Source organism: Mugil cephalus, chromosome 18 (assembly GCF_022458985.1).
Source record: "Mugil cephalus isolate CIBA_MC_2020 chromosome 18, CIBA_Mcephalus_1.1, whole genome shotgun sequence".
Taxonomy (NCBI): Eukaryota; Metazoa; Chordata; class Actinopteri; order Mugiliformes; family Mugilidae; genus Mugil; species Mugil cephalus.
Window position 1 is genome coordinate 17,076,288 of NC_061787.1, and position 20,494 is coordinate 17,096,781.

Sequence of the window (20,494 nt, forward strand, 5' to 3'; positions counted from 1 at the left end):
AATGCAAAATATAGCAGAATAATTATCTTAAATATTTATTTTAAATGCAATTTGCTCTTAGGTATACCTAAATAATACATCAGAATGTAGTTTATCTCACACAGATTCATGTAAGGTGGAAAATAAATAAATACAACACAGTGAAATAAGACCAGACCAATAAGACCAAATTATTTGTAACATATTAAATGTTTCAAATGGTTTCAAGACCTGTTTAAAGCTACCTCACCATGTCCAGTTCATTTATTGTTAGGTGAAAGCTGATACTGCAGTCATGTGGATTGTGAACTTTTCATTCTGCAGAGTTTGCAGCACAATTGACTACAATTAGATGCTTTGGGTAAAGCACCCTCAAAATCTTTATTCAAAAAGCCCATTGTATTGATCAAATATTGATCCTTTTCATCTATTTTTTTTGAAAATAGCAGAATACAAGTTTATCTTAGGCTTCTTGTCTGTCTTGTATGAGCTCACTGAGCTCTGGCTACATACCAAGAACAAATCTTTATGCTGAGAGTAGAGGGTTCTGCACAAGGCTACTGGCTGGAGCAAGTGTTTCATTAGCGCTACACGTCCGTTTTATGACATAAGGAGGATTAAGCAGATTCAGAGTCAGCACTCTGAAGACTATGACACATGATGTGAAGCAGCTACGTCACCTTCCCAGATAATGTCATGGTTAGCAATGCAGAGCAGCATTTTACCGCCTTGGTGTGAAAGAATCTCTGGAAAAGTCAAGGACACAAGTATTTCACAAGCATTCTAATGAATGTTTAATCATTGCCACAACATGTGCATGCCTTGCTATGCGTTGATAATAATTATATGGGGAGCCCCATATACAGCAGAAACTATTTAGAGCAGATTGCACCACAGCACTGGGATACACATGGTCATACTGTAGATTAGCAAAGGAAATACTAATAAAGATACAATAAGAAAAATCTGTAACCATCACAAATACAAACACACAAACACACAAGCTTTTGTTGAATATTTTACATTTATTTACAGAAATCCATTCATGCATTTACAAGTTGAATTTAACTTTGTATTGGGGAAACATTGCAATTAAAGTGGAATCTATTCCGCAATCCACCTAAACAATATAGCTTACTTAGCTTATCTACATGTTCACATGCCCTATCCACTCACTCTTTGTTAAATAAAACACCTGCATGTCATTCTGAAGCCACAGTACTGTGAAGGAGATGTCAGGAGCATGTCCACAGTTGAAACAGCGCTGCAGTACAGCTGCGGATAGGACTGCAGACAGAAAAAGTATGAAGGCTAATAAGACTACTCGATGCTTAAGACTTTAAGTGTCAAGTGTTGACAAGGTCTTGTTATGCGATGCAAAGGTCTTGGAGGAGAAGATACTTCTACTTATGTCTGACACGATTCTTATCCCTAGACGGTTTATCACCTTGTAGACAGCCTCACACTTTGCATCGTTCAGAAATAGCTCTCTTGATCCTTGTGTCGACTGCAGAGACCTGAAAATTCAAACTATTTCCTCAAAGGAACCTATGATGTGATATGTTTGCCTCTCTAGCGGTCAGATATCACAACTGTTCATTAGTAAAAACGTCTTGAAGAAGTTCACAACTTTCTAAGAATCCCCTTGCTAAATTATCACCTCATATATAATTGCTACTTATGGCCATAGTGACTTCTCCTCGTGTGACAGGTTATTCAGTTCATGAGAGGGACAAGTGAAAGTGAAGAGGCCCTCTTTTAACTTAAGCTCAGCAGAAGGAATGCCAAAACTATTTCACAGGTCTATTTTTGTCCTCAAGAGTAGATGGAAGGAAACAATATCAGGTCAACAAGGCAGCGTTTGAAGTATGGAGTAGCAGTTTGCGCCAGAATATACAGTGATTACCTGGCCTTGACCACCGACAGCTGCACCTCTGACGGTGTTCATGCTCAAATTTGTCTGTTGAGTGTGAACTGAGTGCTCTGCAGGCTATTCAGAGAACAGTCAAGGAAAGATTCAGCGAGGGTGAAGATTTGACATATATGAGATATAGTTTTTGATGATGGATCGCAGCATGTGTGGAGAGAACTGAAGTTTCCCTAAGACAGAACCTTGAGGGACACCATGATTAATGAGCGCAACTATTTTGACTGTATCTCTCATGGAGGAAGTAGAGCATTTAAAAGCATTTAAAAATATGATGGTAAAATTCACTGAGCTCCTTAGAGCGAACCAAATGCAGTCTGCATGCCTATTTGCTTGATATTATACACCTGTGGCCATGGAAGTGATTAGAAAACCTGAATTCAGTCATTTGGATAGGTGAGCAAATACTTTTGGAAATATTATGAAGACTTACAGAGGCATGGTGAGGTTCTAAGTTGTTAATACTGTGTGCTTCTTAAGGAGGTCAGCAGGTGGCCCATTCAATAAGCAAGTCACTCAAGGATCACCTCGGTCGATGTCAAAGTTATTACAAGCACTGACCTTGTTGTCTTTAGTTATGTGCTCATGGGGCTGGTGCTAAGTCGTGGTCTGTCTGAGCTAAATGTATTTATTCACCGTATGCTAAAACCTTTGGAAAGTGGCAGCTGTCACACTCGACCTTTTATTATAGACGGAGGAGGGTCAGCTGACATCAACTGGGAGCCAAAGGACTGGGAGAAGGAATCCAAGTCAGAGATTCACAGGTTTATCTTTGTGCTCTAGGACAACAGAAGACACCCAGAGGAGGCTTACTGTAGTAATGACAGAATAACAGTTTCAGTTAATAACCACTAAAGAATAAAGGTGGGGATTTATTTTTTTTTTAATATATTATATGCTAAAAAGGAAATTCTTGAGAAATAATCAAAAACAAATTTCTTCCTATAAATTTGTGTCAGAACTATGTGGACTGTAATAAATAAAAAAAATGCTTTTCAAACTTTCTGTCTTTTGAAGGACAGAAATAAAATAGATGCTGTTTCAGTTAACAAGCTTTGGCTGATGGTTAAAGGACAGTTATAAATGGCCACACCTTTATCTCCAGTTACAGATTTTCGATCCTTTGTATTCTTGCCCGGGCCGCTGTGTGTCAGAGCTCTGCCTCCTTGGGGGAGTTCAAAAACAGAGATCAAGAAGGGAACGCAGCACGTGCAAGTAGGCTTACATATGACAACTTTACATCATTACAAATTAAAAATACAATGTTACTTTTTCTAGAGACTGAACAAAAGAAAACTTTATAGTAAAAACAAAGAAAGTGACATAGTTATTATCTTATTTAATTTCAATTATTATGGTTGCGGTTTTGAATATTTTTTCTACTTGGTTGTTTTATAGCTTAGTTAAATTACTTAACTATATTCATTTGAAGGGCACTTCTTCTAAGTAGACTGACATGACAAAATCCCCTGTTGAAACTACATTGCTAACTTCCTACAATTTGAATTTGCTGGTAACTTCCTCTTATGGACTGCAATATTTTATCAAGTCACCTAACCAAGGTCTAGAATGATGAAATACATAGTATATCCTGTCTATTTGAAAGTCCTTTCTCCCCATCAGCTGGGAAAGCTCATGTCACCTACCAGATCAAAGCTGAGAGGAAATATCACATCTTCTACAAGATTCTGTCATAACAGAAACCTGAACACTAGACTACAACACTAGTCAAGAATCATCAACATGGTGACTTAAACTTCTTACTTTGTTTTTGTCAGAAATGCTGTTGATCACCAACAACCCCTATCAATACACCTACATCTGACAAGGAGAAACAACCGTAGCCTCTGTCAGTGATGCAGAAGAGTTGATAGCACTGATGTGAGGAAGAAATGGCTTCACAGGTTTTGTGAAAAATGTCCTGCACAAAATAAATTCACAACTAATTCCAATGTCATTTTGTTGTTTAAGGAAGGTTTTGATGTCCTTGACTTCACCCAAGAGGAGAAGAATGGCATTTATAAGCTGACTGGTGCCATCATGCATCGTGGAAACATGAAGTTCAAACAGAAGCAGAGGGAGGATATTCATGTGTTGGAGCAAGAACAGTACAAGAAAGAGGGCATCGTGTGGGAGTTCACTGACATTGGCATGGACTTGGCATGGAGAGACTTCATGAAGCAGAAAAAAGAAATTCAGTGTAAATGAGTCCCTGTGAATGGCAAACAAGCAGTCTTTAAGTGTTCAAATGAATCCATTGAAAAATTCTGAAACATCACAGCTAGTTGGAAGCCAGTCCTATCCCAGTAATTAAGTTCCACATCCACAATGCAGTAGCCACAATAAAATGTGAAAGTGGACAGACCAGCTTCTGTTGTTGACAACTGTAGCACAGTGGTATCTTATTACTTTAAATGCTATATCTAGATAGTCCATCAGAGGGCAGTGTAGCTAAACATATTAGACTCAGGTTATGCAACTCAGATTCAGTTCCTCAGAATTAAAAGGACATCTTTTCAGTTGTAAAATGTTTTATTTGGTCATATTTTGTGGTAACTTCACTCATATTTAATATCTTTTGTTCTGAAGTTGCAGTCTTGGGAAAATCACACAAAAGTGTATAAACAGTCAGTACAATAATACATAGCAATATTAGTGGGCCAATTGTAACATATTAAATCATTAATTTTACCTGTCAAATGCTGTACTTACCTAACAACATTTGATGGGAATATACCCGATGATATAATGAGTAAATCAAAAGCTCGTTTGGCAACGTCTTCTTTTTCACTTTGATCATCTTCACCTGCAATAACCTCGAGAACGCACACACACACACATGCACAGAAACACACAAAATCACCTTTACTGCGTACAGGTTTATTTCCTGTACTCACACTCCCATAGCAACAAAAAGCCTGGTGCAGTGATTAAATATTAAATCTTCACCAGAAAACTGCAGAATACAAGTTCCACCTAAGCTTCCTGTCTATCTCTTTATCAGCTACTCCAGCTCTGGCTGCATACCACAAACTAATTTTTATGGTAAGAGCAGAGGGCTCTGCACAAGACTAATGTCCGGACCAAGTGTTTCATCAGTGCTACACTTTCCTTTTTATGACACAAGATTCAGAGTCAGCGCTCTGAAGACTGTATCACATGATGTGAAGCAGCCATGCCCTTCCTAGATAAGTCATGGTTAATAATACAAAGCAGATTTTAATGTCTCAGTGTGAAAGTCTCACTGGAGAAAAAATCCATGTGGGAATGTTAAGGACATGACATACACTGCCTAGAAAACTAAAAGCAATTTACAAGCACTCTAATGGATGTTTAATCATCACCACAACAGTGTATGTGTTGCCACGGCACTAACAAAAGGGAACACCCACTTAAATAATGACAGACCATAATGGCTCCACTCATTCATATGGCCAATGAATATCTCTGCAGAATGGAACTTAACCTCAGGCAGCCAATCTTCTGTTCGCTGAATTATTAACAAACTATTTCACTTATTAGCCATGTCAATGCTGCAACGATAAAATGACACCAAAAAATAATTATACTGGTTAAAGCTGGATAATTTGAGATAAAGCAGCAGCAGGAGGATTTTAACCGACCTTTTCTCAAAAATCCCCCAAACACAAGCACTTCTTGGAAATATTACATTTATTTTAAAAAGATATATTACAACTTTAGATTTAGACTGTACAAATGACAGCAAGCACTGCATAGAGCATGTGAAAAATGTTAATCATTACATGATCATATTTCATCCCAAAGTACACCTTTTAAAGCAACAGCAAGGAAATCTGTTCATGTTTACAACATTTGACAAAACTTATTTCAATCTTCAAAAGCAGAAGCAGATAAACTTATTACAGCATATTTATCCACATTGCCTTAGTACTCAGTAGAGAATGAAATGGAAACTTTAAACCTAATCTTACATTGTAATTCGTTTTAACACAAATAAACAGTATGGACCACACTGCTGTCATGCAATGGTCTAAAGACTGAATGCTGAACAATACTTATTTGTATGCTTACCTATAAACTGCAGGTCTGCAGTCATGTACATATATGTTGCACGCACAACATATTTAAGTATCATGATTGTTCATGGAGTGTAATGTCTTTTTATGACGACTGCAACCACCACTTTCAAAAAGCAAATCATGCAAGCAACCTGCTAACTCAAACAACTCACCACTCACGAGAGCCACCAAAAACACGAAACAGGCAGAGGTCATCGTACAAAAAAGATTATAGTCCTAACTTATTGTTTTTCGGTCTCAAGTCTTTGCAGAAATGTCAAAGAAGCCTTTAGAGCAATTACTGTGCTTTTATAATTCTGTCTCCTTCTCTCTGTCTTCATCTGATTCTAAGTAATATTCATCATCTGTTGTTGTATCCGAGTTGCTGTCAGAAGACTCTTCAAAGATGCTAAGGCTCGATACACAACCTCTGTAGGGCAAACGTCCTCTGGAGGACTGGCCGTCTCCTTGTTGCAGTGCTCCTGATGAGCTGGGAAAGGTAGAAGAGGAAATTCTGGGAGGTTTGGACATGCGTCTGGAAACTGGGGACAGTGGAGGTGTTGGAGGAGGGGTTGGCGGACCCTCTGGCTCCCATGTAAAGTGACCAGTGCTCATGGTAGGGCTGCGAAGGCGCGTTGGCATTGAGGTTGTGGAAGTTGCAGGTTGAGAAGGGGAGACTCCTGAGCTCCAGTTTGCCAAGCATCTTGTCAGTGATCGAGGTAGAGACCGCGACCTCATTTTACCAGGATCACTGCGGATATGTGACATTAGAGAGTCATTGGCAGGTCGACAATCAGAGTTGGTCATCCAATAAGGTGTGACTGACCACTGATCAAAGTCTCTGCCATTGTCTTGACAAGACAAAGTAGACTGAGAGAGATCACCCACACTCATGAACCTGGATCCAGTGGAAATGCGTCCAGGCCCAGATGGTCGACTGGAGAGAACTGAACTGACTGAGAAGGATCTCCCATTCCCGATGCCATACTTTAAGTCTGCGTATGAAGATGTAATGTGTTCCTCATTCTGTCCTGGACTTATACTTGGCGGGCCTGTAGATGCACGGCTTTTTCTTGAACCTCCCGGACTAATTCCATCTCCTTGCTCACACGGAGAAGAGGATTCTCTGCGACGCTGCAGCTTTGGGCTATAGAAGACATTATCATCAATTACATCAGATGAGGAAAATGGGGAGTGAGGCGAAAGAGAAGAGAAGGGGGAGAACGGGCTCCTGGGGCTGGGTGTGGACTTCCTAAACTGAGTGGGGTAAGCAGCAGAGGAATTGGGACTCCTAAGAGTCTTGGGATCTCTACAAGAGAGAAGCTGGTTTGTTGCTTTTGGATCAGTCCCGCAGTCATTGTAAAAGTCAAACTGTTGTGCAGTTGGGCTTTGCACTGTCAGATGAACCTGGGGTTTACTTTCAGGCGTGTGTTCTGCAAAAGCATTTTGTTCATCTTGGACAGTTTGCAGATTTGGTGGACAAAGAGAAAACTGGTCTCCTGCTGATGTGCTTCCAATAGCAGAGGATGGTATGATAGTGTATCTATTTTGCGTCCATGTATTGGTAGCCACTGTTTCATTTTTACTTTTTTTCTGGACCATTCCTTTCTCGTCCAGAGTTTTGGTACTCTCAATACTGATGTCACTGGCATTGCTGACATCACTGGGTTCACCAACAGAGGGTGTCTGCGAGGCCCGCTTCCACTTCCATGGAAATGATATATCATCCTCAGACCATCTAGAGCTGAGTTTTTGTTTCAGTTTGTTAATGACCTGGTCCATTTTGTTATTATTCTTGGTGACTCTTTCTGACTCTGATCTTGATAAATTATTAGGCGTGCTGTCACTTTTTTTCAGTGCAAAGCGGTTTCTCTTTGAGTTTTGTTCATTATTACCTTCCACTGAAAAAAATCTACTTTTACCCAGTACTCTTTCCTTGACACTTCTGCTGTAGCCTTCACTACCCTGGGACTGACTCTCTGTTGAGCTGCTGCCACTGGAGCTCTGGTCTGAATGACTACATGGTTCAACTGCTGCTTCCTTACTCTGCATTGTCTGTAACTGTTGACTTAACTTGGTCTCCACAGAAACCTGTGTGTTTGCGGTGTGTTGCAAAGGTTTAGGTGTGGTGTTCTTTGGGGCAGCTGTGGCTGTATCTACTTTAGATTTAATGCTGTAAACTAGTGTCTCAGTTACATATGTTGAGGAGCTGTGGGCCACTTCACCCTGCAAAGACTGTGAGCTGACATTAACTCTGTTGTCAACAAGTAATACCTGACTATTCTGACAGTTTCGGCTGACGTTTTTGCAATGCTTATTGCTATTTTCATCTGTTTCTGAAAGTTCACATGTTGAACTTCCCTGCCTGGCAAGACTTTTTGTGAAAGGCAAGGACAGGGACCGGGATGCAAGAGGAGGTTTAGACTTGGGTAAGGGCATAACACCAACCATGTCAGCATTTAAGGAATGTTGTGGGGTAACATTAGACTGGCATGTTTGTGGGAAAATGGGTAATCTGTGTGTTGTTGTTTTAGTTTCTCCCTGTGTGTGCCTTCCAGACTTGAGTGCGGAGTAAGGTGGTGAGCTGTAACGGATCTTATAATCGTTTGAAAAATCAGGAGGGAGTGAGAGAGGAGCAGAGGAATGACTCTGAACTGTGCCAGATTCAAATGATATTGTCCTTTCATGGCTGGGTGTGGCTATGTCCTGCCTTCTCTGGTCAAAGTTCATAGAGTCACCAGTTCTTTGCTTGTCTCTCTCATGCTCTTTGAATGCTTTATCAGCAGAGTCAGATGATAAAGATCGATACTTCCCTCCTTTCCCTACCTGTATGCAGGTTCTAGGGGTAGGAGGGCATAGAGGAGACATGTGTTTTGTTGGACTGCTTGATCTTAGAAAGGAAAAGATGGATGGAGATCTATGGGGGAAACTAGAGGGAGAGGGGGAATTTGTTGTGACTTGAGAAGTGTCTGGTTTCTCCACTGTGACATTCTCTGGGCATTCCAGATCCACCGAGTCCTCCCATGTTACGCGTCTTGCTCTCTTGCCTTCTATGCCAGATGATGGTTTCTTTGGATGTCTTTCTGGGCTGGATGTTTCTGGGCAGTTGGGGCTGGTATTGACTGGGGTTGCAGGGGGAGTTAGGAGAGAAGAGGTGATGACAGAAGGACTAAGAAGTCCTTCAGTCCTTCCTACATGATGGCTGTGTGTTGTAGAGGAAGATGTGCTAGAAGTAGTATGAATGGGGCTAGAGTTGGTTTGAGAGAACATACTGACTGTAGGAATCAAGCTGGATATAGCTCTATGGTGGAAAGGTTTGGGAATGGAGGCATATTGCCTTTCAAACCCAAGAGGGGATGTGTTGGGTTTGTTGGTGAATGTTGGTGTTTGGGATGAGGATCCAGTGTGTGAGGCATGAATACTAGTCTGAGAAGAGACTGGACAAGAATAGTGGGAGGCACTACATTGAGTGTTTGGGGCTAGGAGGAGACCAGAGGTAGTTCGATGAGTAAGAGCTTGATTGTTAAGAGTGATGGAAGAATTAAGTGAAAGAGATGGTTTGGCAAACCTCTGCGAGTCCATGTTGTGAGGACATATGGGAGTGTTTTTGGGTGGAATATTGTTATTTTTGCATTTAGTGATGATCTCTCTGGGTGGATTTGAAGTCTTGGGATTTAGCAAAGTACGTGGTAATTCAGTTGCATTTGCTGTAAATGAACTATTGCTTACATCACACATGCTGTGATTGTTAGGGTGACTCGGTGTTTGTGCTGTAGCTCTGCTAATTTTACAACTTGACGACACATCAGGTGTACTGTGATGCCTTTGTAGTTCTCTGTTGTTTAAAGTTGAAAAATATTGCTTCTGGACAGGCCTGTCTGATTTTGGGTCAGGTGAATTTTCAGCATTTATTTGACTGAGATTGAGAGGTCCTCCCTGCGTCTTCATAAGATAGTTCATGTTAGGTTTGTAAACAGACTCTGTCATGGTACTGTTGTCTCTGTTAATGGGGACTTGAGTACCCAGTCTTTTGTTGTCACTCAGATTCAGAAAGTCCATATCACCACTGTCATTACAGGGTGGAACTAATGGTGTGTTTGTCTTGTCTTTGTTGACGTTGTTATCACAGAGGTTAAGAGGAGAACTGCTGTCCTGGGTAACCTGTTTCCACCAAGATGTAGATGTCAGGGTGGTCCTTCTAGGAAGTGAATGGGTTTTTAGTAGGGTAGATCGGTCATATGTGGAATGTCTGGGCAAGTGAACAGAGGTCTGTGGCAATAGGTTTGTACTGTTATCTGAACTCCAGCTGTCCTGTTGCCTATTCACTGTGTGAGGCAGTTGGGCAAAATACCTGTCTTGTGTTTCTCTGTTTACTGGTGAAGATGGAAAGAATAATGACCCAGAAGTGTTCCTTTCTCTGTGATTGGAGGAGGAAGGAGAAAGAGAAGGTCCAGTTTCAGTTGTCCTACAGGCAGTTGATGTTGTAGAGAGGAGAGGTTTTGGCCTATCTTGCTCATTATTCACAAAGGTTTGAGAGTGATGTGGGGAGAACAATTTTCCATTTTGATCACTTAGAGATCTGCTCAGCGGAGGTGGGTTTCTCTCAGGGAAGTTGGAGTCTCCATTAGAGTCCCTGCTATTGGAGTGGAATCTTCTTAAAGACAGAAGAAGGCTACTGGTTGTTGGTTTTGAGCTTGAAGATGAGATGCCTAGCTTGTGGATAGCTTGTGGATTTCTCTGTTCATTTTGGTCAAGGAAGAGGGGCAACTCTGAAGATGAAGTTGTCGTGATAGGACTTGAAGCACCTGCATCTATTTTCCTTTTGTCCATCCATTCTGAACTTACATCCAAAGACACAGTTTGACTCATTTCCCTTTTAGATTCATGGTCCAAACTTGAAGGAACGCGTTTAGTTGACATGCCCACTGTATTCCTTCTTGAACCCAGATAAGGGCCTCTCAGTTGGGCTTCCGACTGGCCCAACATTCTCCCCACACCATGTTGATTCTGAGTCATTTGGAAGCTATGCTCACTGTTTGTTACAGTGTTTGCCACATCTTGTAAATTCTCCAGAGTGCCTGAATCGTCACTTCCATCAAATCTTTTGGTTCGTCGTAGTCGGCCGTTCCAATGAGGTGCAAGAACTGTTACCACAGAGGAAGACAGCATTGTATTCGATGGATGAGAAAGTTCCCTGAGAACACCTTGGTTTTCAAGCTTCATATGGTCCTTTATATTCTCCTCTAGTCCTGCTCCAGTTAAAGATTCAGTGCAAGTCTTTGGTTGTGAACCACAGCGAAATATGTTCGAGCCATTACGCTCGTTAATCTGAGTGTTACTCAAGTCTGTGGTAGTCAGTTGTTTATTGCCAATAACTGCGAATACCTCTTCCCCCTTCCTGGCTGGAACTGGTATCGTCTCTGATGTTGGATAGACAAATGGATTCACGTCTTTAGATGTGTCTTGTGTTGGTGTTTTACCATTAACCTGTAAAGATGAAAGTATTTACTCATAAGTTGTACACTGTTGGGAATTTGCAGAACTACTGTATTCACCCTTTAAAATGACTTAAAATGGGATCTTCTATTTGAATAAATAGCAATTGTAATGACTACACAACTTTATATTTGTTTTGTAACCGCAGGTCAGGTAGCCCTATCATATCAGCCAACTTCTTTTCATATGTCAACTGAAACTTAATCTGTCACACCAATGCAAATTCTCTGCACAGTAATGTGAAATTCTTTCTGGCACTCGCAGCAAGTAAGCTACAGTCATCTGCTATCAGAATTTCAAATTGAATACTGGCAAGAGAGTGTTTCTAAAACTCCTGTTCCCATGGTGTAGCTATTTAAGAGATTCAGGTCTTGACAAACAGGTTATTTTGGAAGACACCAGAGATTCCCGAGGACACACCTTGTCCCTGTGCTCTAACTGTTAAAATAATAATTAATTGACATATGGTGATGTTAGAAAGTTAACAACGTCATGCGGATTTAAGCTTGTTGTCTGAATCAGACTGGGAATATTTTGGATGATGCAGAATTAAACTTTGCAAATTAACACTTGTTCTATACTGGATTTTAATTTACTTTCCAGTAATCCACAACTATCAAAAACACAGATCTTTACCTGAAAGCTGCTGCCCTTGATCCCCACCCCTTGTGGTCCAGTAAAACTGTCAAAAAAGGATGAAGACATAAGAGTTTATCAGTCTTTGAACAGATTGAACATTTATAGGATTTCTTAAAAACAGATCATGACATGTTTCTGATATTACGTCTATGATATGTTTCCTACGGGGTATTGTGATTGCAACTTAGTTGCATAAATGTCTGCAGAACCATGCTTTTTGGTTGTCATTGACTGTTGTATTGTGTGAGTAGCATGTGGTACATGATGAAAATGAATAAATAATAAACTACAGACTTCATTTAATTGCAGAAATAATAATCAGTGAGTATCTCAGCAAAAAGAAAAAAGCCTATCCTATTAATTTCTGCTGTCATCCACACCCAGACTTCCCCTGGTCTCGTGTGATGTTTTTCGGTGGGAAACATTTGAAGGATTAGATTTCTAACAATTGCTACAACAATGCTGATCAGCAGGATCGGCAGCATTCCTTTAACTCTCTTTTCCAAACAGACTTCTCACTGCCACATGTGCAAATCGCGCCTCATTAACACTCACGGAAGCACATATGCCACTACGTCTAATATACAAATGCATATCTAAATAAGGTCATGTTGGGCTGCCATCACTGCAAGTGGCTGGTAGGCAGTTAATGGGCGTGTCCTCGATTGAACTTGCTCGATTAGTGACCTCTCTTAACAGGCTTATCATTGTTGGCACATCCCACAATGGCATGCAAATATGCTTAAGGGAAAACATGCATCGCACACTCATTAAAACCTACTAGACACAATGTCAAAAGCCATTATAGTGTCATTTCAGATTATATCCACAGAAAACCTCTCAGAAGACAAGGCAACAAGTCTAACCAGAAACCTATAATTCTCTTGCATTTCTTAAGGAAGTATCTCGAGAATCAGCCTGCAGGTAAATGATTTGTAATAGGACAGGACACATGAACCATGAGAATGTACTGTACAGCATCTTGTAAGGGAAAGAGCAGAATAGATTTCAAATTCCAGAGTCCAGACTTAAAATATATTAAAACAAGGGTACAATGCATGTATGGACAAGGCACGTGCTAACGCACAGCTACCCACAAAGGTCTCCTCATTTAGTGCACTTCTTTGTTTATGCAAGGAGCTGACCATCCCAGACAGCGTGACACAGGTGTGGCACTGCATGCCAGTTTAGTGGTTCAGTTACAGATTGACTAAAGCATGTGAATTAAATGATGAATCACTATTTGCAGCTTTTCCCATTCGAGACGTCAGTTCCTGTTTTATTGGTCAATGCAGTTTATCAAAGAGAGAGACAAAGAAAAAACACGTCCCGCTGTGGAGAATGTTTAGAAAATGGCAAGGTTCACTAGATAAGTGACGTTTAAGTGGTTATACGTCAAAAGAACTGATAAAAACAGCTGAAGAGGAGGAGACATTTGTAGCTTCCCGTCACGGTGAATACTTTATAGATTAAGTCACATATTCTGTTGCATTATAATGGAAACTCAGCATAAATATTTGTATCCTACAGTAACACGGCAACAGTGCAGAAAGAGTGCTTGTTATGTTTTTTTTTACTCTTCTTGAGCCAGTTTAAAGTAAATAATCTAGAAAAGATGATTACAAGACATTACAATGCGGTGATGTCCCATTATGAAGTGCCAAAGAAATCTGCAGGAGGTGCCTGAAACTATTATGTGCACTTTGTATCTTTATGTTATTAACTGGGCATATTCAAGTAGAAACTGAGTGAATGTTAATCTGTGATTTTATGCTATGAAACTCATTTGCTAATAAGGGCGTATTTTTCTGTTGGGGAGTATGTCCCACAAACAGATGACATAACTTTGTTGCATGCCAGAGCAGAACAGACTGCTCTCAAAGTATGCTGTTATTCCTTGATCTAAAAATTGATTTTTTGAAATTAGTCTGTAATCAAAGTCATAAGTAAGAAATATACTAGATAAATAAATAAATTAAACTCTCTTACCTGTGTAGACAGGGGTCTAAACTCTTCTTCAGTCTTTGGGCTGGTTGGTTGAAGTCACGGTTGGTAGATGGTCTCAAGAACAGAGAGGTGAATCTGGACTCGACTGGCTTCTGGGTCTGGTCTGAATCACTACAATTACTATCCTCGCCTTTTCTGAGGTTGTCTGCTCTTAATATTAGTTCTGTAACAGAGTGCAAATGCATTGATTATGCTCAGATCAAAGCTGTGCATTGAAGTAACTAAAGCTAAATAGGTTATTGAATCTTAAATGTGCATAATGTGTCAAATATGTGTGTGTTTCACCATTGTGTGGTTCTTCATCCTGCCTGATGGCTGATCTGTGACACTGGTGCTCATTTGGAGTTTCATCACGGCGATGATTCTCCTGTTTGAACTTCTCAACAAATGTTTCATCTTGATGATCACTGAAAAAACACAACAAAGCCGGTATTAACTAAACTTCAGTTGCGATGACTGAAGTTCTATTTCAGTCTTTAACTTATGCAATATGGAATAATATTAACCAGTTCTCGTCTTAAATAATAAGAAGTTTTACTGTCACTGTCTCGTGAAAAACAACAAAATACAGTTTGGCAGCTCTGTGGTTGGGGGAGCAATAAAAATAGAAACTATAGCAGCATAAAGACAGCTATACACCAAACAGCTATCCTCCTCCAAGGCTCACGGGGGGAACCTGTCATGTAGAGACAATCCGTCCACCTTTTCTGCGTCACACAAAGACATGGCAGGTGGAACCAAAGATCTCAAATTTGGACTCATCAGACCAAAGCACAGATTTTCACTGGTTCCTCTTGTCCCAAACAAATCTCTTCTGCTTGTTGTTTTTCCGTAACAGTGTTTTTTTCGCCAAACGCTTGAATGTGCAGTCTCCTCTGCACAGTTTATGTAGAGATGTGTCTGCTACTAGAACACTGTGTGGCATTAATCTGGGGTCTAATCTGAGGTGCTGTTAATTTAAGATTTCTGAGACTGGTGACTCAGATAAACTTATCGCCAGCAACTGAGGTGACTCTTGGTCTTCCTTTCCTGGGGCGGTCCTCATGTGAGCCAGTTTCCTCATAGCACTTTGGTTTTTGTTACTGCATTTAGGGACACATTTTACATTTTTGCAATTTTCCAGACTGACTGACCTGCAGTCTTTAAAGTAATTGTTTCTCTTTACTTAGCTGATTGGTTCTGACCATAATATGTATTCTAGCAGTTGTCAAATAGGGCTGTCAGCTGTGTACCAACCTGACTTCTGCACAACACAACTGATGGTCCCATCCCCATTAAGAAGGCAAGAAAATCCACAAATGAACCCTGACAAGGCACACCTGTGAAGTGAAAACCATTTCAGGTGACTACGTCATGAAACTCATTGAAAAGAGTCCAAGGGTTTACAGCAATGTCAACAAAGCAAAGAGTGGTTCCTTTGGAGAATCAAAAATCTACAATTTAACAATTTAACTACATGATTCCATATATCTTGCTTCATATATTTGATGTTTTCAATATGTATCCACACTGTAGAAAGTAGTAAAATAAAGAAAAAACACTGAATGAAAAGTTGTGTCCAAAATTTTGACCAGTAGTGTACATCTATGATTACATAAAAATGTAAAACTCAACAGACAATAACTGCAGACATTTGAACCAGTTTACACCCATTAGTAATTACAGGAATGTAACGCCATCTACACCCTTTAGTGAATACAGACATTCACACCCATTCGAAAGTGAAAACCTGCTTCAGTGAAAGTGAACCAGCCTGGAAAAGGTGCACACATACGTGACAGGCAGTTTTCAGGACAGGCGGATGGAAACTAAATTTAAAAAAAGTAGATTTTAAGTAAGGAGGAGAGTCGCTTGGGCTGATTAACAGTGCCTGCTCCTTAACACTGACAGGGAAACAGAGTCAACAGAAGACATAATCAGCAATCACCACAAGCATTGTTCTTATATTAAACTGGGTGGGCCCTGTGATAGACTGGCGACCTGGTCAGGGTGCACCCGGCCGATGGCAGCTGGGATCGCCTCCAGCAATCCCCACAACCCTAGTGAGGACAAGTGATAGTAGAAGATGAGGCGAGGTAAGCTGGGTGTATATTTTATTGGTTAATAATCTTTAATGCTGGACAACATTAGCAGCGGTGTTTAGATGGCGTTTTGCTCAAAAGTCTAAAACCCAAAGACATTACGTTTACTGACTAGTTGCTTACCCAGCCGTCATTTAGGTGCTACATGTCTTTAGCTTTTATCTAAACCACTGGGTTATCTACTGTACGGTTACCTCAGCCTGTTGTAATCTAATTCCTTCGGTATGTAATTAGGAAACTCAAATGGCTTCTCTCACTGTATTAGTCCGACATTGCTGGAGTGATAAGCAGTAGTTATATAACAATTCCACACTGATCACTCCTCACTTTCTCTTACAAGCAGAGTACAGAGCTAACACACCCACTCACTCAGTCACATTTGCACATTTACACATTTACTGCTGCCGTCCAGCTCTGAACCCACGTTTGTGTGCCAAACGCTCATCACGATGATGACACCAGAACCAAGACGAGGCTTTTTAATCTAAATATGAATGCATGTGTCACTACAGCCTTTGTTCTGTTAGCACAATAAATCAGATTACAGCAATTATCTCTCAGGATATTCGTAGATTATTGTTTTTTTATTATTCTATTTGGCAGAATAGACGTTGATGGAAACTGCTGGTTATGAGCTTTTACGTAACCTTTAGTACTTTTTGTGATCACAAAATGAAGCAGTTTGATTTTTATCTCTTTACCTTCCATAATAAAATGGGCCATCACACTAATCTGTAGCTCCTAATACCCACCTTGCCTTCAGGGGGGACTCATTGGACTGACTAAAGCATGCAGTACTCTCAGAGGCTTTGATAAAAGCCTGCCACGACATGACATTAGAGGGAAATGTGAAGAGGGAGGAGAAATCCTCATGCTTCACTGCCAAGGTTAATAAACCTTCAGTGTGTTAGTACACTTAACTGAGCCACAGCAGGACAAATCTTATCCTATCATGGCTACATTAGAGCATGTAAACCTGAAGAAAGCCATGTTTGGTAGGTGATGAGTCTATAAGGGTGGACCACGAGGAGATCATTCCCACAAAATGAGACTTCTTACTTTACTTAACAGCAATCAAAGGTCTATAGAGTCTGAACAAGTGGTGCTGTACTGCTGAAATAATCCGGAGATTAATGCTATTAGCCGGGTGCATCCAGACCGTCTTTGTCATTAAATAGGTCCCTTCCTTGTTTAACTTTCAGCAGATGTGTTTGCAGTCACATAGTTGATAAATAATAAGACACTTTTTAATGCCGGGTGAAACAGTGGTTGATTATTATCTCAGCAAAAACACCAACAACTTTTTAAGCCTTCATTGACAATAACCTTATTATGTTATGTACGACAAAGCAAAGAGCAATTTAATAACACTGTTTCTGCCTGAGCTGACTTATTATGATAGTTTAATATGACCAAAGGTTTAAATCTCAAAGAAAAATATAAGGCAATCCACGTTTAGTCTATTTATCTCAAGAATTTCACAGTCTCAGTGCGCCCTGCAGTAAAGGTTTCCTGTTTGCGAATACCTGATTTTGGCCAACTAAACAGAAAATCACTGACTGTTTGGCTCAAGTAAAATACAGACATGTTGCGACATTACCCTCATTAGTTGCATTTAATCTCAATCGTCCTGAAATCAACAAACAGCATATTAGACTTACTGTTGACAAAACCGTCCTGCAACCGTCAGTCACTGCGGCAGACGTAAAGCATGCGTGTTATCTGACCTGTGCGAACTGCGTCTCTGTTTGTTTTGATGGTGCGCGAGCTGATGACTAATTGCTTTTTTTTTTCTCTCAGAGGTACTCTGGGCCTCACACAAGTATGTTGGTATATTCTTCACTTGAGGTCATCCTGACTGTGGGTGTGGGCCCATATCTGCCAGCTAACACTTATATAACCACACGGTTCCAGTCTGTACTAAAGTGTGGGTGTGTGCTCAGCACTGACAAACGCTTGTAATGTTCCGGCTCCAAATGATTTACACCCTAAAACTTCTTTTTAAACTGCATCCAAAAGGAACTTAATGTTTTTTTTTTTGCAATGGGCGGCAACAAAGGGTGTCGGGAACAAAGTGAGACTTGTTCTGTCACTGCCACACCTTCAGCGCCTGTCAGATTTCCAAAGGAGCAGTTCATCTGTCACTCTGTATGGGTATACAGTAGATTTAGAGCTGGAGCTTCGATGTTGCACGCAAAAAAGCTTTGTGCATCTACGGTAGGCACTTGGTAGACCTGGAGGCCTGGCATGTGTGAGCTCGCCTGCCATGCCACAACAACCTGATGATGCTGTTTTACTGTATCAGGCTGATGTGCACCCACACAAATGCAGGAACTATTGTTGCCAAAACAGCTCCATACACAACAGATGCACACAGTCAGTGTAAAGCTAACTCCTTGGATTCTTCCTATCTTCAACCTCTGGAAGTAAACTGGAGTCCAGATGCGTCACGTCTTATGGTTTACAGAAAGAGCATGCCAACCAAACCTTATTCAAAAATCTGACAACTTTCGCAAACCAAAACCAAAGGAAACAAGAGATTTATGCAAATCGTTAGCGACTGGTTTTCACCCAAAACAGCACCAAACATACATGTTAGTCACTTAAAACGCATTTTAGCCAAATTTCCACATTGCTTCCTAAAATGACTCCCGCCTCCTTTCTCTGTCAACACAGCATTGTGCGCAAAATCCAGCCTTGAAAGAAGTATAAAACGCAAAAGTTCTGTAGTATATCTCGGCCGAATGCACTAAAATAAAGTCGCGAATCGTGACAAGTATTCGTTTAGCTGTGAGACTTGCGTGTGTTTCGAGAAAAGCGTTTCATCCTTAAACGCACCGACTTTTACACGCGGTTTGGCGTGAGAGTGGTCTTGGCCGTCGCGGCGGCAAGAAACCGCAAAAACAGGCAAATATCGAGTGTAGAAACACTTTCAATTTCGATAAAAGCACAATGGAGGTTTTATAATAACACATTACAAATGTTAAAGTGAACTTTAAAGACGCTTTCACATACCGTGCTGTCCGCGTCGACCGTGCTGTCCTGCACAGAGGCGTACTTGTCTCTCCTCCTACAACTATGAGCTCCAACTCTGCTGCGTCACTTGTTGACATGCTATTTTAACCGCTTCAGTAAGCGCTCAGTACTCAGCCTGACAGTGCAGTGCATCCTTTATTGAAAAGAAACGTAGGCAGGAATTAGGATTGGGACTTGCCTGCAAAGAAGCCAAGCGCCCTTGAGCGGCGGTGGCACTGCGGGTTAAAGTTCAATAGCACCTGACCGACAGGTGAGCCACGGGACTCTTGGCCGCAACTACAGCTGACTACGTCCCATTTCGGGAAACGTTCCCCCTTAGCGCCATTTCCTTATTCTAACACTTCTTCTGCATGTCACTTAGTCTGAAGACCTGTTCAAATGATCTGCTGTTTGTTGAGGTCCAGAATAAAATGAGGAGTCCCATACCTGTTACTTAGGAGATGATCATTGAAGAGATTAACCCAAATTACAGCACATTCACTGACAAGACCCCACCTCAGTATACACAAAGAAGTTTATTTTGGGGTGACAGGGTCGAGGGGATGGGATGAAGGAAGACAGAGACCAGTGGCGGTCCTCGGATGGAGGAACCCAAGTAGTGATGGGTGGGGGCGTATCTCTGGAGGCTTCTACTCCATGTCCCACCAGATCCTGCAATGACATTATAAAGAATAGAGGAGGTTGGGATTGAGGGGGTTGAGAACTGAGCCAAACAGCAGAGGAAAGGTTAGAGGCACCTATATAGGCAGATGTGTGTAACTGAGGCCTGGGCTTGTTCCTTGAACCTAAGTTACATAACTTCATTAATTAAAGTTTATGGCACACTTAAGTCAGACACCTGTAATCTCAAAACGAATAATATGGCTTATGCTGTGTCGTACAGTTAATTGTACTTCAGACATTCCCCCAAAAATCTAAAATCAGTGCAAAAACTCTATGTTTCGAATAAAAGGGGAACAAATTGTGTATGAATTATTTGGTTAACAGAGAGTTGAGAAGTGATGCATGATTCATGAAATCTCCGCAAACAAAGGCAACTAGACATGTTTGTGTTTTCTTAGCGACGCCTCGTCATGTGTTCTTAGCCTTGCCACTCGTCTAAGTGGTTTCTTCAAGTTCTAAATTACCCATGGGAAGTGAAACTTCTTGTCCCAAAACAAGTTTCACTCCCAGTCTCACCTTAAATCCAGAGTGAATTTACCCTATTCATGTGAGTAAGTGCACACCACGCAAAGGTGTTCCTTATTAAAACATAAACTGTTTCTTCGCCTTCCTTTCTTTCCTCTTTT

At 40.8% G+C, this 20,494-nt stretch overlaps 1 protein-coding gene across 3 annotated transcripts; it reads right to left on the minus strand.

Annotated features, from left to right (window-relative positions):
* Nucleotides 1-984: 984 nt before the first annotated feature.
* On the minus strand, nt 985-19,399 carry zmp:0000000991 (mucin-5AC). Of its 3 annotated transcripts, none has more exons than XM_047568498.1 (6): nt 19,185-19,399; nt 15,325-15,407; nt 14,374-14,495; nt 14,071-14,251; nt 12,079-12,124; nt 985-11,433 (listed from the first exon to the last, which is right to left on the minus strand). In XM_047568498.1, exon 6 carries the CDS (start codon nt 11,167-11,169, stop codon nt 6,256-6,258), a length of 4,914 nt encoding a protein of 1,637 aa, XP_047424454.1. In that variant the 5' UTR covers nt 11,170-11,433; nt 12,079-12,124; nt 14,071-14,251; nt 14,374-14,495; nt 15,325-15,407; nt 19,185-19,399; the 3' UTR covers nt 985-6,255. The 3 variants fall into 3 exon arrangements, with proteins under 3 accessions (XP_047424454.1, XP_047424455.1, XP_047424453.1); XM_047568499.1 differs by lacking the exon at nt 19,185-19,399 and adding an exon at nt 17,831-17,898; XM_047568497.1 differs by lacking the exon at nt 15,325-15,407.
* Nucleotides 19,400-20,494: the final 1,095 nt, after the last annotated feature.

Coding starts and splice junctions, on each gene's coding strand:
- zmp:0000000991 (XM_047568497.1), bottom strand. CDS start 19,282: ATGTCAACAAGTGACGCAGCAGAGTTGGAGCTCATAGTTGTAGGAGGA. Junction 14,496..19,184: donor CGGTCGACGCGGACAGCACG/GTATGTGAAAGC, acceptor GTGTTTTTTCAG/TGATCATCAAGATGAAACAT. Junction 14,252..14,373: donor GGATGAAGAACCACACAATG/GTGAAACACACA, acceptor ACTCTGTTACAG/AACTAATATTAAGAGCAGAC.